The sequence below is a fragment of the Euprymna scolopes genome, chromosome 10, assembly GCF_053919585.1.
Source record: "Euprymna scolopes isolate OS-2025 chromosome 10, ASM5391958v1, whole genome shotgun sequence".
In the NCBI taxonomy this organism is placed as follows: Eukaryota; Metazoa; Mollusca; class Cephalopoda; order Sepiida; family Sepiolidae; genus Euprymna; species Euprymna scolopes.
Window position 1 is genome coordinate 60,938,122 of NC_136491.1, and position 16,946 is coordinate 60,955,067.

Consider the following 16,946-nt stretch of genomic DNA (forward strand, 5'->3'; position numbering starts at 1 on the left):
AATAATAAAAATTCTTTGATATGAAACTCAACCACTTCATTTCATTTCAATGAGAGTTTTTTGAAATTCATTGAATTACAATTTAATATATATATATATATATATACATATACACACACACAGATATATATATACACACACACACACATATATACATATATATACACCCACACAGATATATATATATACATATATATACACACAGATATATACATATATACACACACACAGATATATATATATATATACACACAGATATATATACACATATATATATATATATACACACACACACACACATATATATATAAATAAGGGAGTAGTCACCAACAATGTGTATTTTTAACATTATTTTATTATTCCGTGTCTTGGTTTTTCATTGAGAATTATGTTTGGATCATTGTAATAATGTTTTTAAGTCATTGAAATCGTTTACGATCGTTTCAGACGGTCTGTGATGCGTCGTCAGAAATTATTTTCAAATGTGTAAAAATAGCGATTTTCGATTTTCATAGTTAGTTTGAAGTTTTTCCAAGGGGTGGAGGCTTGTAAGTGTTTATTATACATTGGTATGCTGAATTTTTATTGCTTTTTTATTAGGTTTGTCCAGGGAGATGTTGACCTCTCTGTAGTCAGTCACTATCTCTTTCTGCTAATGTGTTTTTCTTTTCCTTTAGGGTGGGGTAGGGTGTGTGTGTGTGTGTGTGTGCGTGTGTGTGTGTTTGCTTTTATTGGTTTGGGAATGTGTATATTGTTTTATAGTATTTTGCGGTTACGGTTATTTGCTTCCTTAGGAAGGTGGCTGTGGTCAGAGGTCGTTACAAATGTGTATGTGTGGGGAGGGGGGACTGGCTCTTCTGAAGTAAGGGTAGGGGTGCTTTCATTCTATTTTGATATTTATTTTTTGGATTCTTGGATTTTAGTATTGTGATTTTTCGTTTTAGTCTTATATTATGTTTGTTTAGAAAGAGGGGTGTATTTAAAATAGGGGATTTTTTTAATGTTCCTATTTATTTGTCTCCCCATGTGGGTATGGCCAGACCCAGGATCGGTTCCTAGTGTGGGGAAGATTTTTTTCCCCTGAGGGGGGGCATTGGAGGGGGTGTAGGTATGGGAGGGGGATGATAGAAGGGAAGATAGTCGTTTCAGTCATGAGGGGGTTCTCCTCCCCTGACTGAGGAGGGAGCGAGGTGTTGGAACAGATATTATACTATGGTTCTAGGTGTCTCCTAGTGTTGTTGGTTTCGAGGTTAAGTAGGGTTGGTATTGTTCAGTGTGTTGTATTAGAGATAGGGGTGTTATGTCTGTGTGTGGTTGTATGCGCGCACGTGTGTGTGTTTTAATGTGTCGGTTCTGATTTATGTGTGGGTGTGTATATGTGTATGTGTATGGGTGTGCATGCGAGTGTACCTTGCATTTCATGTTTTTGTGTGATGGTATTAGGTTCTGTTCAGTTCAGGAGTGAATTTGGTGATGAAGTTTTTTTCCTGTGTAAGTAAATAAAAATAATTGTCTGTTTGGAAGATTGGCATTATTTTGAAGCTGTTTCCCCTGCATGTGTGTACGTGTTTTGAAACATAGGTGTCTGTTATCTGCAATTTTGATGTTGCTCTTATGTAAGGCCACTCTATTATATACATATATACATATACATATATATATATACATATATTAGTAATACACACGGACGAAAAAACGCTTTGGATAATCACAGATTCCAAGGTAGTTCTACTAAAATAGCCATATTTTTTAAACCAAAGCACTTCAAGTCTTCAAATTACTACTGTTTTGTTCGGAAATGAATATACTTTCAAATGAATTAATAAATATGAATGTACATTATATATTTTAAGAGTTTTAAGCAAATAAAGTGATAAAAATGTGAACGTCATAAAATGGCGTTTTCGGTAAGGTTTTGTAATGACCCCCCTGTTTTCTAAAGGTCCGTACTGTGATTGTATGAAGAATTTCGTCATGAAATTTGGGAACCAATCAGTAGAGGTGTTAATCTTAATACTGTCAAGTGTCCGAAATATTTTTGACCATTTCTTTTTTTGTCGTGTTAAAAATAAGACTTTAATATGACGAGTATCGAACATTTTGAAAAAAAAATTCTTCGGACACCCAGTAGTAAGTAAATCAATCTTTTTACTATCTTTATCAATTAAAAGTATTATTTTATGTTGAGTAGGACCGCGGTAATTGATAATTTAAAAGGACCTACCCGAAAAAAAAATTGTTTCTATTTCTCGAATTTGGTCAAATGAAGTTAGTATTACTAGAAGCAGCAGCAGCAGCTCCAGCCTGTAGAATCAGCAATAGCACAGTGTATAAACAACACGCGTTCTTTAATTTTTATTCAAGAACGAATTAAGAAAAACATGAAAATATGAATATAAATGTTCTTATATGTTTAATGAGAGCTATTTTGTTATCAGAATAACATTAGTTTAGAACTATTCGGTTTTCAGAATGTATAATAACAACAATCCCAACCAATTCAGCATTATGAATCTGTTGCAATTTCTAACATTTCTCGTCAAATTTAAAAACATGGTTAAAAAAACAAAATAAACTTTTGTAGATATATAGCTTGCATGCACTTTTATTCTTTAAATTAGTTTTGAACGAATTAAAACAATGTTTTACTGCGAACAGCCACAAATGTTTTTTTTCAAAATCAAAATAAGTATCAAAATCTCGTTTATACATAGATTCGAAAAAGTTGTCAAAAAACAAATATATAACAAATAAATTTTATCAAAGGCAAGATAAGTTACTTTTCTACCTAACTGGATAATTTTCTAGTGTTTTTATTTAATGTAACATGTTTATTCAGCTCGAAAAACGTACAGTGTTTACCGATGTATTGGAAAATTAAAAATGGCGCCCAGCCCGACTCTCTTTGACACGGTAAGTTTGAGAAAAGGAGTTAAAAATAAAAAAAAAACTATACAAAATACTGTTAAAAACTCACCGAATATATGTCACGGTAACATATATTGAGCGAGTTTCTAGCAGTATTTTGTCTACTTTTTTATTTTTAACTCTTTTCCCCAAACTTACCGTTTCAAGAGAGTCGGGCGCCATTTTAAATTTTCCAAAACATCGGTAAACACTGTTTTCAAGCTGAATAAACATGTTACATTAAATAAAAACACTAAAAAATTATCCAGTTAGGTAGAAAAGTAACTTGCTTTTGATAACATTTATTTGTTATATATTTGTTTTTTTGACAACTTTTTCGAATCTATGTGTATAGTAATACAAACCCTCAAAATCTATATCAATATTCTTGAAATTTTAAAAGCAGTTAGAAAACACATCAAACTACAATTAGGAAGCTTTTTATTTCGTTATTTTTTTTTTCTACTTATTAAGCGAAAGATATTTTTACAACCTGCTCCAGCGTAGTATAAACGGCCTATGGAATTAACACCTTCAAAACTCGAAAATAGAAATCAACAAATTTTTGAACGCTCTCTTTGAAAAAAAGCTCTCTTAACTTCACCTCTAATCCAAATTATGTGTGGCAAGTCTCCTCCTAAAACACTCTTTAACCCTAACAATAACACTAAGTTCGAGTGGCAAGCCCCCCCCCAAAATACCTCTGTAAGCCACATACAAGCATCTAAAACAAACAAACAAAAAATAGATCTTTCCTTAAAGAAAAATACACATAAAAATAAATTGGTTAACTGTCCTAAAATGCTAGAATGGCCAGGAAATGGTGAATTATTTTACATTAAATTTTTGTGAAACTAACCGCTCCCCCCTCTAATATTGTTTTTGTTAGCTTTGTGTCTGTCAAGTTTTCAGTATGTTCACACATAATTTTCCTTAGCCCTACAATTAATTCAAAGTCCGAATGGCAACCCTCCCCATATTCTCATTGCATAGAAACCCTCTTAAAACTACACATAATCATCTTGAAAAAAAAAAAAAGCATGCATATTTTCCCATAGAAAAAAAAACAGTTAACTGCCCTAAAATGTTAGAATGACCTGTAATAGGAAATTATTTTACATTCAATTCTAAAATAATTTGTTTATCTTTCATTAAAGTTTTTCATGGCATTTTATACATAATTTCCTAAAAAGGTAGAATCACATTTTGGAGGGGTGGTCAGAAGGAGTTGAGTGGGGTTAAACAGAAGGTGTTAATCTACAATAATACCAAAGAAATATTGCAATATATTCATTTTTAAATGGTCTTATGTTTAGATTTAAGTTTTTTGTACATAAAGCACATTACAATTCAACTTTGAGTTCTCCAACTTCTTTTCTGTTTATGGATACATGGCATTTTTAAGGAATTGCTGCATATTTATGCACATTTACTGCAGATTATTTGGAAAGCATAAACTTTGGGAGATTTTCAGTTGCATATTCTGATTCTTTGTACAAAAATACACTTATATGGTAAATTTCATTTCTTAGTCTTGTGTTTTAACAAAGATATGACATTTTTACTGAAAAAGTAGTGTAAAAAATGTGACGAAACGCATATGGTCTTAAAGAGGGAAAAATATCCAAACATGTGAGGCACAAAAATAGCCATAACTTCCTTAATTTTAATCAGATTTTAAAAATTTAAAAAGATTCTTTCTTAGCTCATCAAGCTCTTTCTATGCATACCAATATTGAAATATTTCAAGCTATTTCAATTTTTTCATGTGTATTGCTACATATATATATATATATATACATATATATATATATATATATATACATGATGATTGCAACGTCTTGTCAGACGAGTGCCACTCCCTCAGACACTGAAAGTTCATGAGCCCGAAAAATGACATATAGTCCTGCCAGCGAATTCACATGCTCAAGCAGACATGACACTAAAGACGGTCATTGTTATACATACATATATATACACTCACACACACATATACATGCGTACATACACAATACACAATATGCACACATACATATACATACACACACACATGCAAACATAAACAAGACGGTCATTGGTATGCATACATATAAATGTATACATGCATACATACATGTCTATAAGCATATACTCATATATACCCATGTACATACACAATGCATAATACACAAACATACATATAAATACCCATATTCATACAAATACATACACACTTACACATACATATACGTACACATATGCACATATATATACATACACTTACCTACATATACATACACATCCATATATATGCATTAATACACATACACACATACATGCACACATAAAAATACATATACATACACACCTGCATACATACACATGCATGCATATACACACATACATGCATACAAACATTTATAAATGTATATATGTACACACACAAACATATATACACATAGACACATATACATACATATTACACATAGATATAAATACATATAAACTCACATGTACATATATAAATATACACACACATACATAGATACAAATATTGATGGCAGAATAATTGTTACATGCATCCAGCATTATAGGCGTACACACGTCACAGCTTTTTTTTTTTATCGCAACAGGACTTTTTTTTTTTTTAATAGACAAATACCTGAGGGAGTATCTATACAAAGATGATGTTACAGAGTTTTAGCTTTGTACGACAGCTAAATCTCTCTCTCGGTTCAAAATGTTGACATCCAGCAACAAGCAAGAGCAAGATAGCCAGCAACAAGTCAAACTGCAGACCAGCTTAATGCGGGTACTGGTCTCCCGCTTTATGGTTTTTAAATCAGAGATTTGCTTCTCCTAGAAAGCTTGCCTTCACCACGGCTTATGGGAGCCCTCTCCACCCCAACACACATACACACACACACACACACACACACACACACACACACACACACACACACACACACACAAATATACACGGTGCTAGTTGGCCGTTGACCCAGAAAAAGAGTTCATTCGCCCTTTGGAAGGTCTTGTTTTTAATCCTCCAGGGAGACTAGCCGCCCTCCTCACCAAACAAGTCTGGTATACATACATACATAGAAATATATATATATATATATATATATATATATATATATATATATATATATATATATATATATATATATAATATACTAGCATTTCAGCTCGGCGTTGGCCGGGTATTTGGATGTGTATGTTGAGAAAAAAAAAAAAAAAGTTGTAGTAGAAAGGCAGGCTCGAACCCGTACTACGATGGAGGAAAAGAACGGGAGAAAAAACCTGACGTCTTTGCGGTTACGACTGCTGCTAAACCTTAAGTGACTTATGTTTGAATTAAGGCTAGACAATCGAAAGGAGAGGATAACTTTGAAAACCATAACCGAAAAAAGCGACCCCTACCCCTGTAGAAAAGTTCCTAGTTGAAGGTTAAGATATTAATGTTTTTAGCCAATTTTTCGATATTAGTCGTCTGAAATTTCGAACCTTAAAATGATACTGTTCTCTGTAAAATCTGTCGCTTCTGTCGAAAGTTTTAGGCAGACATGCAAAAATACATACATTTATATATTGGTAACTAAAAAATTTCGACCCAAATCGATTAAAAAGCTTGCCCTATCTCTGAATACCCTTTATGTAAAATTTCAAATGTTTAGATCAGAAATTGTCGGAGTAATTTGGTAGAGACCGCTGAGGTCAAATTTTTTTTAACTTTGACCCCTATTATGACCCCTTAACATTTACTGCTTTGGGCTCAAAGCAAGTTATTAAATTAGATCCCTATTCAAGGAACCTATATCTAAAATTTCAAGTGTTTAGACCCAAAATCGTCTGGTAAGATTCTCAAAGGTCAAATCGTTGAACTTTGACCCCTTAACAGCCAAATTTCTGTCCGAAAACGGATTACAAAGATTTTCCGAAATATCAGTACCCTGTATATCAAATTTCAAGTCTGTAGACTTAAAATTGACAGAGTTATTGCGTAGGGAAATGTAAACAGACACACACACACACACACGTTCACTTTTAGATATATATATATATATATATATACTAGCATTGGTGCCCGGCGTTGCCCGGGTATTTGGAGGTGTATGTTGAGCAAAAAAAAAAAAAAAGCTATCAATTTTTTTAACTTTGACCCCTATTATGACCCATTAAAATTCATTGTTTTGGGCTCAAAGTTATTAAGTTAAATCCATGTGTATACATATATATATATATATATATATATATATATATATATATATATATGAGCAAACAGTTAATAAAATATGTTAAAAAACACTTTGAAATGAGTTAAAAACGTATTTAATCTGAAAAGGAAACACTAGATAAGCGGAGTTTCGAAGAAATACTTTCCTTCTCATCAGAGGGTAGGAATTAGCAAAATGCGGGATCGGATTTTGCATGCAGAAGTATTTGATGAAACAACAAGTAAGTCAAAGATCTTACTTGAAAACAAAAAAAGTTAAGCAGAGGGAATATGGTAAAGAAAAAGGTGATTACACACGAATGGATAGTCTGGTGGAAGATAAAAAATCCAGTGACGGTAAAATCCAAATGTAAAACTTCAAGAAAGTTAAAAGAATTTCCATTTGTACAAGTAAAATCCAAGGAAATCCTGTAATTGGAAGAAGATGGTCCATAATAATCCAAAGGCAGAAATCCATGGAATAATTCACAAAAATGTGTACAAGGAAAAAAAGAAAAGATTCCAATAATATTAATAAAAGAAAAATAAGATGTGCTTTTCACTCCACTTCCGAGACATAAATATAAATAAGAAAGATCTGGGAAGAGAAAAAAGAGAGAGAAGAAAAAAAAAATGATGATAAAGTTAAATATAAAATATAAGATAAAGGGAAACAAAAGTCAAAATGACCCAGACAAGAAATGTTAAAGGCACAAAATATATATACGGCAAAATAATATAGGTCAACTGAAATGTACAGGTCATCACTTAAAAAAATGTCAGGAAGAGTTGTTAAATGACACTAAAGGGAAAATAAAAATAAATAAATAATAAATAAATAGAAAATAAAGAATAAATAGATAAAAAAAATAAAATATAATAAAAATAAAATATAAAATAAAATAAGAATAAAAATATAAAATAAAAATTATTTAAGGGGAGAGGCTAGCCGGTATCTGCAAATTCAGGAAAAAAAAAGTAAGTAAATTCATATAGTAAAATTTAAGTAAATATACATACAAGATATGAAAGTGTGGGTACATTGATATATTAGATAAATAGGAAAGTTTAAAGAATAAAACAGAAAATGCAGATAAAAACCAGCCATGCAAAGAAGAGATAAAGAATTAAAATAAAGGATTATTAAATTATAAAGTATTAAGAAGTATGTCGAAAAACGATAAAGTTAAAGAAAAATCTTTATATCTATATAAAGGGTAAAAGTAATAACTATGTAATTTCAAAATTGCCATAATTAAATTTGGACTTATGTTTACAGAAAGAGATCAGTTCATTTTTAGAATTTATTATATTGTTACTTTGAGGGGAAGTAATTATAGTTATAGCTTCGGTTGTGCAGAGGCGACATGACTTAGAGCCTGGAGTATAAGACTTAACTGTTTTTATAATAGTCCATTTGATTGAGAAGGGAGTATTGTTAGAGTTAAGTTTTTTGATTAAAGTGGTTAGAGAAGTTCCTTGGTTATTATTAGAATTATGGTTGTTAAAAGAAGAAATGTGGTTTGATATTCTTTTCTTAATTAATGAAGTAGCGCTGATATATGTATGTACTTTATTTAAAGCTCGAGGTCTGGTATTAATATTAATTTGCTGATTTGTATTAGTTAAATATTATTATTATTATAAGCTCTATTTCCTATTTGGTTTTATCGAGCTTTTATATCTGGCTGAGATAATTTTATAAATATTAATTCTTTAATATTTATAATTTACTTTAATTTTACCATCTTGGATCATTTTGATAAATTCAATTGTAATTTTATATATATATATATATATATATATATATATATAGATATATATTTCTAAATATTTACATAGTTTTTGTTGCTGATTTTTTAAACGATATTAAGATTAGCGTCTTCACCTTGAAGATCGGATGTTTTTTTAGAAACTGCCCATTTTTTTATTTTGGATATAAACAAATAATATTTTTATTTATTTATATATACATATATATTTCTTTGTATATATATCTATCTATACTCCTATAAATTCGTTTTTCTTTTGTCTGTATTGATATTCATATTAAAAACCCCTTTTTGTATTTATTTAAAAAGAAAATACAATTTTCTTATATATGGGTGGTGGAAATGCATTCACTAGCAAAAGACCTAGCTAATTTGCATATTCTTTTAAACATTCATTTTAATTAATTCCCTATTAGTTTTTTTCCGGTTTTCTTATGGGATGATCATCTAGAGTTAACTATTACATGTAATTATATTCATGCAGATATTCTACATGATTTATACTTGCATAATAATTTTATTTGAGCTCAAAACAAATGTTAAGGGGTCATAATAGGGGTCAAAGTTAAAAAAAAACTCTCTACCAAATTACTCAGACAATTTCTGGTCTAAACATTTGAAATTTGACATAAACAGTATTCAGAGATAGGGCAAGCTTTTTCATCGGTTTGGGTCGAAAATTTTTAGTTACCAATATATAAATGTATGTATGTATGTATGTTTGCATGTCTGCCCAAACACTTTCGACAGAGGCGACGGATTTTCTCAAGATCAGTATCGTTTTGAAGTTCGACCTTTCAGACGACAAATATTGAAAAATAGGCTAAAAACATTAATATCTTCACCTTACAATGGGCACCGGGGGGGGGGGGGCGCTTTTATTGCCGATATTTTTTAAAGTCATCCTCTCCTTTCAATTGTCTAGCCTAAATTAAAAAAAATGTCACTCCCGGTTTTGAGGAGGTCGTAACAGCATAGACGTCAGGTTCTTTTCCCACTTTACGATACGTGTTCGAGCCTGCCTTACTACTACCACTTTTTTTTTTTGCTCAACATACACATCCAAACACCCGGCCGGGCTGAAATGCTAGTGTATATATATATATATATATAAGTAAATTCTTGGTACAGCAAAATGGAAGGAGAAATTTCAGAGGAAACATAATTTAATTTAAATACCAAAGAAACAAAAAAAAAAAAAAAACGGGCAGGTGAAATTATTAAAATTTCCTTAAGGCCTTATCGCCTGACCCTCTAAGAGGAAACGTCAGAATGATAAATTAAAAACTAAGAATCGAGTGAGGAAAGAGGGGAATTTGGTTTCAGTTGGAAGACCAGTGAGAAAAAAAAAAAAAAAAAAATTATAATCTCACTGTTCAGGTGGTTTTAAATCAGTAAATATTTCCAACTGATGTTTCTAAATCTTTTGTCTACACAGGCTAGGTCGAGAGTTATTAATGACTAACGCCTCAATGATATTGAGATGATAGTTCGACCTAGCACTATATAAAACATGGGTGGTTTTCTGTTTTATATAGTGCTAGGTCGAACTATCATCTCAATATCATTGAGGCGTTAGTCATTAATAACTCTCGACCTAGCCTGTGTAGACAGGTGAGGAGGAGGGGAGTTTCAATTTTACCCCCCCCCCCCCCCCCGCACACACAATACAATTTAATGTATCTTAACCTTCAAAACTGAAATATTGTCAATACCCGTCTCGCTCCCCCCTTATTATCTCCTACCTCAACCTGCCCCCTTTTTTCTCTTTTTTTTCTTCTTTCGTATTTCTTCTAAAATACTTCTTCCTAATATTAACAACCACTTCTGTAAGGTCTGATGAGGCTGTTTGATCGTAAACATGGTCCAACATCTGAAACATATGTAACCAAACAGATAAAAGGTAATAAAAAATAAAACATATTATATATATATATATATATATATATATATATATATATATATATATATAAATATTGGAGACTTGGTGGCAACAAGTTTCCCCAGATTTCCAGTACTTTCTTCCTCTTTAAGAAACCTTTGCAAAAGAATTTGTGTTAACATAATAGCCGCTTATCATTGATTTCTTGTTGGCGGCTACCATTGGTCTTCACTGGAATTTGGGTGGCAATAAGCCTCCTGAAGGTTCTAGTTCTCTTTGAAAAAATAACGAGAATCAGCATAACTTAAAAAGCGATAAAAATAGCACAGTAGTGTAGAGGCCAGAAAGGAGTTATTTCCCTTTCGTTCAGACTTTGCATAAGGGGAGTTATCCCCCTTATAAAAGGACAGGCGAATCGCCATTATGTGTTTACATTCGTTCACGGCGACACGCTGTCGGATTGGAAAACCAGCTTGCTTAAGACGCAAACCTTACATGGCGCTACGAACATATTGTCACTTTAAAACGTGAAATACTTATATCGCAGCATTGAACTAAAGATATTGTTACACTATGGAACAAGAAAACGTTCTCTTATTACGTCAACTAATCAAGGTTACGTGGCCAGGCGAAATTTTGTGAATTTCGTATTCAGTGTCTGAATGAACCCACTTGCCGGCAGTAGGTTAATTACTCAGACAATATGGTTGCCGGGCAAATGATGGCAGGGTTAAGAAATATCGAACACCAGAGAAGAGTACTGGCAGAGGCAGCTACACTTCCTACCTTGGATCTAAAGTTTTCACGGTTAGTTTGCCTGGAGGCAACAGACGAGGCAACTCCACACTTTTCCGATACCACACAACCTCTCGCAATGTCTGGGGTACAAAGGTCAAATCAAGTACAACAAATGCATGAGGCAAAGGCCCTGTCGACCCCACGGGACACCAAACCTTGCAACGGTTGCGGAAAAACATCACACTGAGGTGGATCGATGAACCGGAAAGATTGCCCAGCAGTGGGACTCAAGTGCCACTTTTGTGGAATAGTAGGGCACATTAAAAAGGTGTGCCGGAAAATTAATAGATCCAAAACGGAGGCTATAAAAAGCGGGGAGTCGTTCATGTTTTGCACCACGGATAAAGCCCCTACTCACAGACACAATGAGAAACAACCAGCAAACATTCCTCACCTTGAGTGGAATGGGAAACAGTTCCAGGTGGGCGCCCCAGAACCGCCCCCCTCAGTTACAGCAGAGGTAACTGTAATGAACAAGTGCCATGCGACCTTTGGAAGGGTGCCAAAGAAGCCGATGAAAGTGAGCACCCACGCCATCCAAGCCTTCGCGGACACAGGAGCCCAAACTTGCTCTGTTGGCCCCGAGATTCAAGGACTCCTCGGGTACCCAAATGGGTACTTGGTTCCAACTACCCATCGGATAAGGGGTATAACAAATAGCCAGTTACACATCAAGGGGGTCCTGTTTTTACATATTAAGGTGGGATCAAGAGAAACACGACAGGCAGTGTATGTGTCTGACAACACATCCAGGCTCTACTTATCACAAACGGCACTTAAGGAGCTGAAATTATTGCCATCCAATTTTCCTACATCATTATCGCAAAGCAGCTCAGCGGAAACAGAAGAGACGGCCCCTTGCGGGTGTCCGCGCAGAGCACCGGCTCTGAAGAAACCAGCAGCAATCCCATTGGAGCCAACCGACATTAACAGAGAAAAATTGGAGCAATGGCTAAAGGAACATTTCAAGGCCAGCGCATTCAATACCTGTCCACACCAACCACTCCAAGTAATGAAGGGTAAACCCTTAGAAAAAAAATTCCTCCCAGATGCGACACCGACGGCAATCCACACACCAATACCTGTCCCCCATCATTGGAAGGAAAAGGTGAAACAAGATATAGACCGTGACGTGGCACTGGGGATAATCGAACCCGTACCGGTAGGCACACCAACTACTTGGTGCTCGAGAATGGTGGTCCCACCAAAAAAGGATGGATCCCCAAGGCGGACGGTGGACTTACAAAAGTTGAACGAGGCGACCATGAGGGAGACGCACCACACTTCGTCCCTATTCAATCAGGTCTCGGTAATACCTGCACATACCAGGAAGACTGTACTCGATGCGTGGAACGGTTACCACAGTTTACCGCTGTCTCCAGCTGCACGAAACGCCACCATGTTCATCACTGAATGGGGTCGATACAGGTACTGTCGAGCCCCTCAAGGATTCCATGGACCAGGAGATGGCTACACCCGTCGATTTGATGATATCACCATGGACATGGCTCGAAAAACTTGGTGTATAGATGACAGTCTCCTGTGGGACAACTCAATGGAATCCTCATTCTGGCACACAATTGAATATATAAACCACTGCGCTGATAGAGGGATTGTGTTTAACCCAGACAAGTTTCACTTTGCTGACATGGAAGTGGAGTTCGCAGGGTTTCAAGTAACAGCGAACGGGGTCAAACCCACAAGAAGAATGACTGAAGCCATCCTGAGCTTCCCCACCCCGACAAATATTACTGGGGTTAGGTCCTGGTTCGGACTCGTAAACCAAGTCTCCTATGCATTCTCACAAGCGGAAGTTATGGCCCCATTCCAAGAGTTGTTGAAAACAAAGGACAGGAAATTTTATTGGGATGAGACGTTGGAACAGGTATTCCAAGAATCGAAAAAAATAATAGTGGAAAGAATTGAAAAAGGCATCCAAACGTTCGAAATGAACAGAGCAACAGGACTCGCAACAGACTACAGCAAAACAGGGATATCGTATTTTCTGTTTCAAAAGCACTGTAGATGTGAGGGGGAATTAAACATGAGTTGTGGGGATGGCCATTGGAAACTCATCCTGGCGGGATCCCGTTTTACCAACGACGCGGAATCACGATATGCACCAGTGGAAGGTGAAGCCTTGGCTCTGATCTATGGGTTGGAATCATGCCGCATGTTCATACTCGGATGCCCAGACTTGGTGATTACAGTGGATCACTTACCGCTCATAAAGATATTTTCAGACCGAGCCCTGGAGAATATAAAAAACCCACGCCTGTTAAACTTCAAGGAAAAGTCACTCATGTATAAATTCAAGATAAAACATCGACCGGGGAAACTCAACTTGGCCCCTGACTGTGCATCTCGGTACCCAGCGGGGACCCCACCAAGAGACCAGGACCAATCCATTGACACCGCAGTCAAAGCCGCCTTCACATCAATGTACGAGAATGATACTACGTTAAGAGCCATCACATGGGGAAGGATTGTGGCTGCAGCAGCCACAGACGAAGAATGCAGGACTTTGAAAGAACTGATTCAAAATGGCTTCCCCCAGTCACGTAACAATATCCCAACCGTAGTTCGAGTCTTCTGGCCTATGCGTGAGGAGTTATATTGCCTGGAAGGAGTGATCATCAAGGGGAACAAAATCCTAATACCTTGACAACTCCGCGCAGAGGTATTGGAATCTCTTCATTCCGCTCATCAGGGTATGAACGAAATGCTGGCGAATGCGAGACAACGACTATTCTGGCCAGGGTTGGATGCTAACATCAGGCAAACAAGAGCCCAGTGCCGTACGTGCAATGAAATCGCACCATCTCAGCCCAGGGAACCCTTGATGTCTCCAGCAGACCCGAAATTTCCATTCCAACAAGTGGTGGTTGACTTCGTCCAGATGCAGAGTAGACACTTCATGGTATACGCAGACAGGTATACGGGATGGGTTAAAGTGGCCCTAATGATGTCGGGAAGAGCCAAGACGGTGTACGATACCTTGAGGACTTGGTTCTGTACCTACGGCGTACCGGAAGAAATTTCGTCGGATGGTGGACCACAATTTAAATCCCAGGAATACGACTCCTTTTTGAGGAATTGGGGCATACGGAAACGTACCTCATCAGCGCATTATGCCCAAGGCAACGGCCGCGCAGAGTTAGCCGTCAAAACCGCGAGACGTATACTGGCGGACAATACGGACAGTTATGGACACCTGTGCCATGATCGGGTGGCCCGAGCACTACTGACCCATAGGAACACGCCTGTCCAAGATCTGGACATGTCCCCAGCCATGATGCTGTATGGTCGGGTCATTAAAGACCACCTTCCTGTCCTGCGGGACAAATACCAGGTTTGAAAACAGTGGACAGAAATAGGCAAACTAAGGGAAGTGGCAATGGCCAAAAGACACATGAGGAACGAGCAGTATTACAACCAACATTGTCGCCCACTCCGGGAACTCCAGGTAGGAGATTACATCCAGATCCAGAACCAGGATGGGAACCACCCACGTCGATGGACAAAAAAGACGGGGAGAATCGTGGAGACCCAGGGGTACCGACAGTACCAAGTCCGGGTCGATGGAAGCAATCGACATTGCACAACCGTCGGTTTCTCCGCAGAATACACCCGGTAGTGGATGGCCCTCGTAACATCAGACAAGAAATCCCGAACCCACCTATAAATGTGGAGACCCCACAGGCACAACCTCCGGAGGAGGCAATGGAGGTGGAACAACACGCCGACACGGAATCCCCAAGCGAGCATGAGGAAGAAATGGAAGTGGAAGATACCACGGAAGGAGATACCCAAAAATACAGTCCTCCTCCGTTAAGGGAACTGTCAAGTCGGAGGACGAGAGCTCCAAGGGGTTTGTCGCCGCAAATGCGGGGGAAATTGCACGAGTATTTCTCCACATAAAAGATGACCACAACAACTTGCTTTTGTGGTCACGAGGGGGAGGGGCATGTAGAGGCCAGAAAGGAGTTATTTCCCTTTCGCTCAGACTTTGCATAAGGGGAGTTATCCCCCTTATAAAAGGATAGGCGAATCGCCATTATGTGTTTACATTCGTTCACGGCGACACGCTGTCGGATTGGAAAACCAGCTTGCTTAAGACGCAAACTTTACAAGTAGGAGCCTGATACTTCTGACAAAGGGGGTAAAACACTGTAAACTTAGTTGATATTTTTGTGCATGCAGTACCTAGAGATTACCAAATTTTCTGTTCTTGTTGCCATGTTTCTAATAAGGGTACTGGAGGTAAGCGTTTTACTGGTCTAAACCTTAGAGTAACTCCATCAGTAGGCGCAAAATACAGAGACTGCTGCATTGTCATTTAGTAAAGTTATTCTTTCATCCCTATTCTCTCTCTCTCTCTTGCTCTAAACAACTCTGTTGACCTCTTCCATAAATTCTTCAACCTTACTATGAAAAATTCCAACAAATAAAACAAGAGAAAACCTGAGAACTACAACTTTCAATGTTGAACTCCACTACAAAGTCTCTTTCTCTAACATCAGGGATCTACCAGAGGTTGAAATCCAATAACAATCTGGCTTGTAGTTTCTGTGTGAAAGTGGCATTAACTCCAAAAATACTTGTCTAGCTACAATAACTATCAACAATTTCCCTCACTTTCTATCTGTGCCTAAATCTAAACACAAATTTCACAAACAAAACTTCTTTCCTGTGGAGTTCTTTTCCGCTGGCCTGCTTTCCAGCTAACTGCAGCATGGTTGTCTTCAAGTCCCATGTAAGAAAGTTCTTGTTGAGCCGTCTCCTTAAATAAATTCTACCCAATATCTGACTAACGAACACTAAGCCGTCATCTTGGTGACCACCATACACTCATTGACCCTTATTCTCAAGTGGCCTTTGTTTGGACCTTGTAAAATAAATTGTTTTTTTAAAAAATGCTTCATTAGCTGATTTTTTCATCAAAGGCTATTTCACATGCAAACCTGATCCTCAAGATCGTTATGGACCTGGAATATGTGTCTATATTAAGGATACCTACTCTTGTAGAAGGAACATCTCCAAAGAAGACCCCAAACATCCCTACATGTGCTTTAGAGTAGCACTTACTCATAGCACAGCATTTATATTAGCCCTTTACTTAATGAAGGATTAGCTATCTTTGAGTATCGCTAAGCAAACTGACCATACTTTGTCTGCTTATCCCTCAGCCAACATTCACATTTGTGGAGATTTTGATGTTCACGGTTTTATATGGTTAGTTCACTCAAACAAAACAGATGATGAAGGGAGATTTTGTCATGATTTCTTTCTTACTAACCTAATACAAATTGTTACCAACTTGGATACCTGATGTTGATAGACGATTTTCAAGTCTTCTAAATCTTTTTCTAATAACATGCCCTGAACT

The 16,946-nt window shown here is 36.5% G+C and overlaps 1 protein-coding gene across 4 annotated transcripts in view; it reads right to left on the reverse strand.

Moving 5' to 3' along the window:
- LOC145286008 (glutamate--cysteine ligase regulatory subunit-like) overlaps window positions 1-16,946 on the reverse strand; it is a 329,284-nt gene that overhangs the window by 111,555 nt on the left and 200,783 nt on the right. For 2 of the 4 annotated variants that reach the window (XM_080134607.1, XM_080134606.1), the window contains one exon: window positions 7,424-7,534. The exons of the other annotated variants lie outside the window; for them this stretch is intronic. In XM_080134607.1, coding sequence (XP_079990733.1) covers window positions 7,424-7,534 — 111 coding nt within the window. The remainder of the gene's footprint in view (window positions 1-7,423; window positions 7,535-16,946) is intronic. 4 annotated transcript variants of the gene reach the window in all.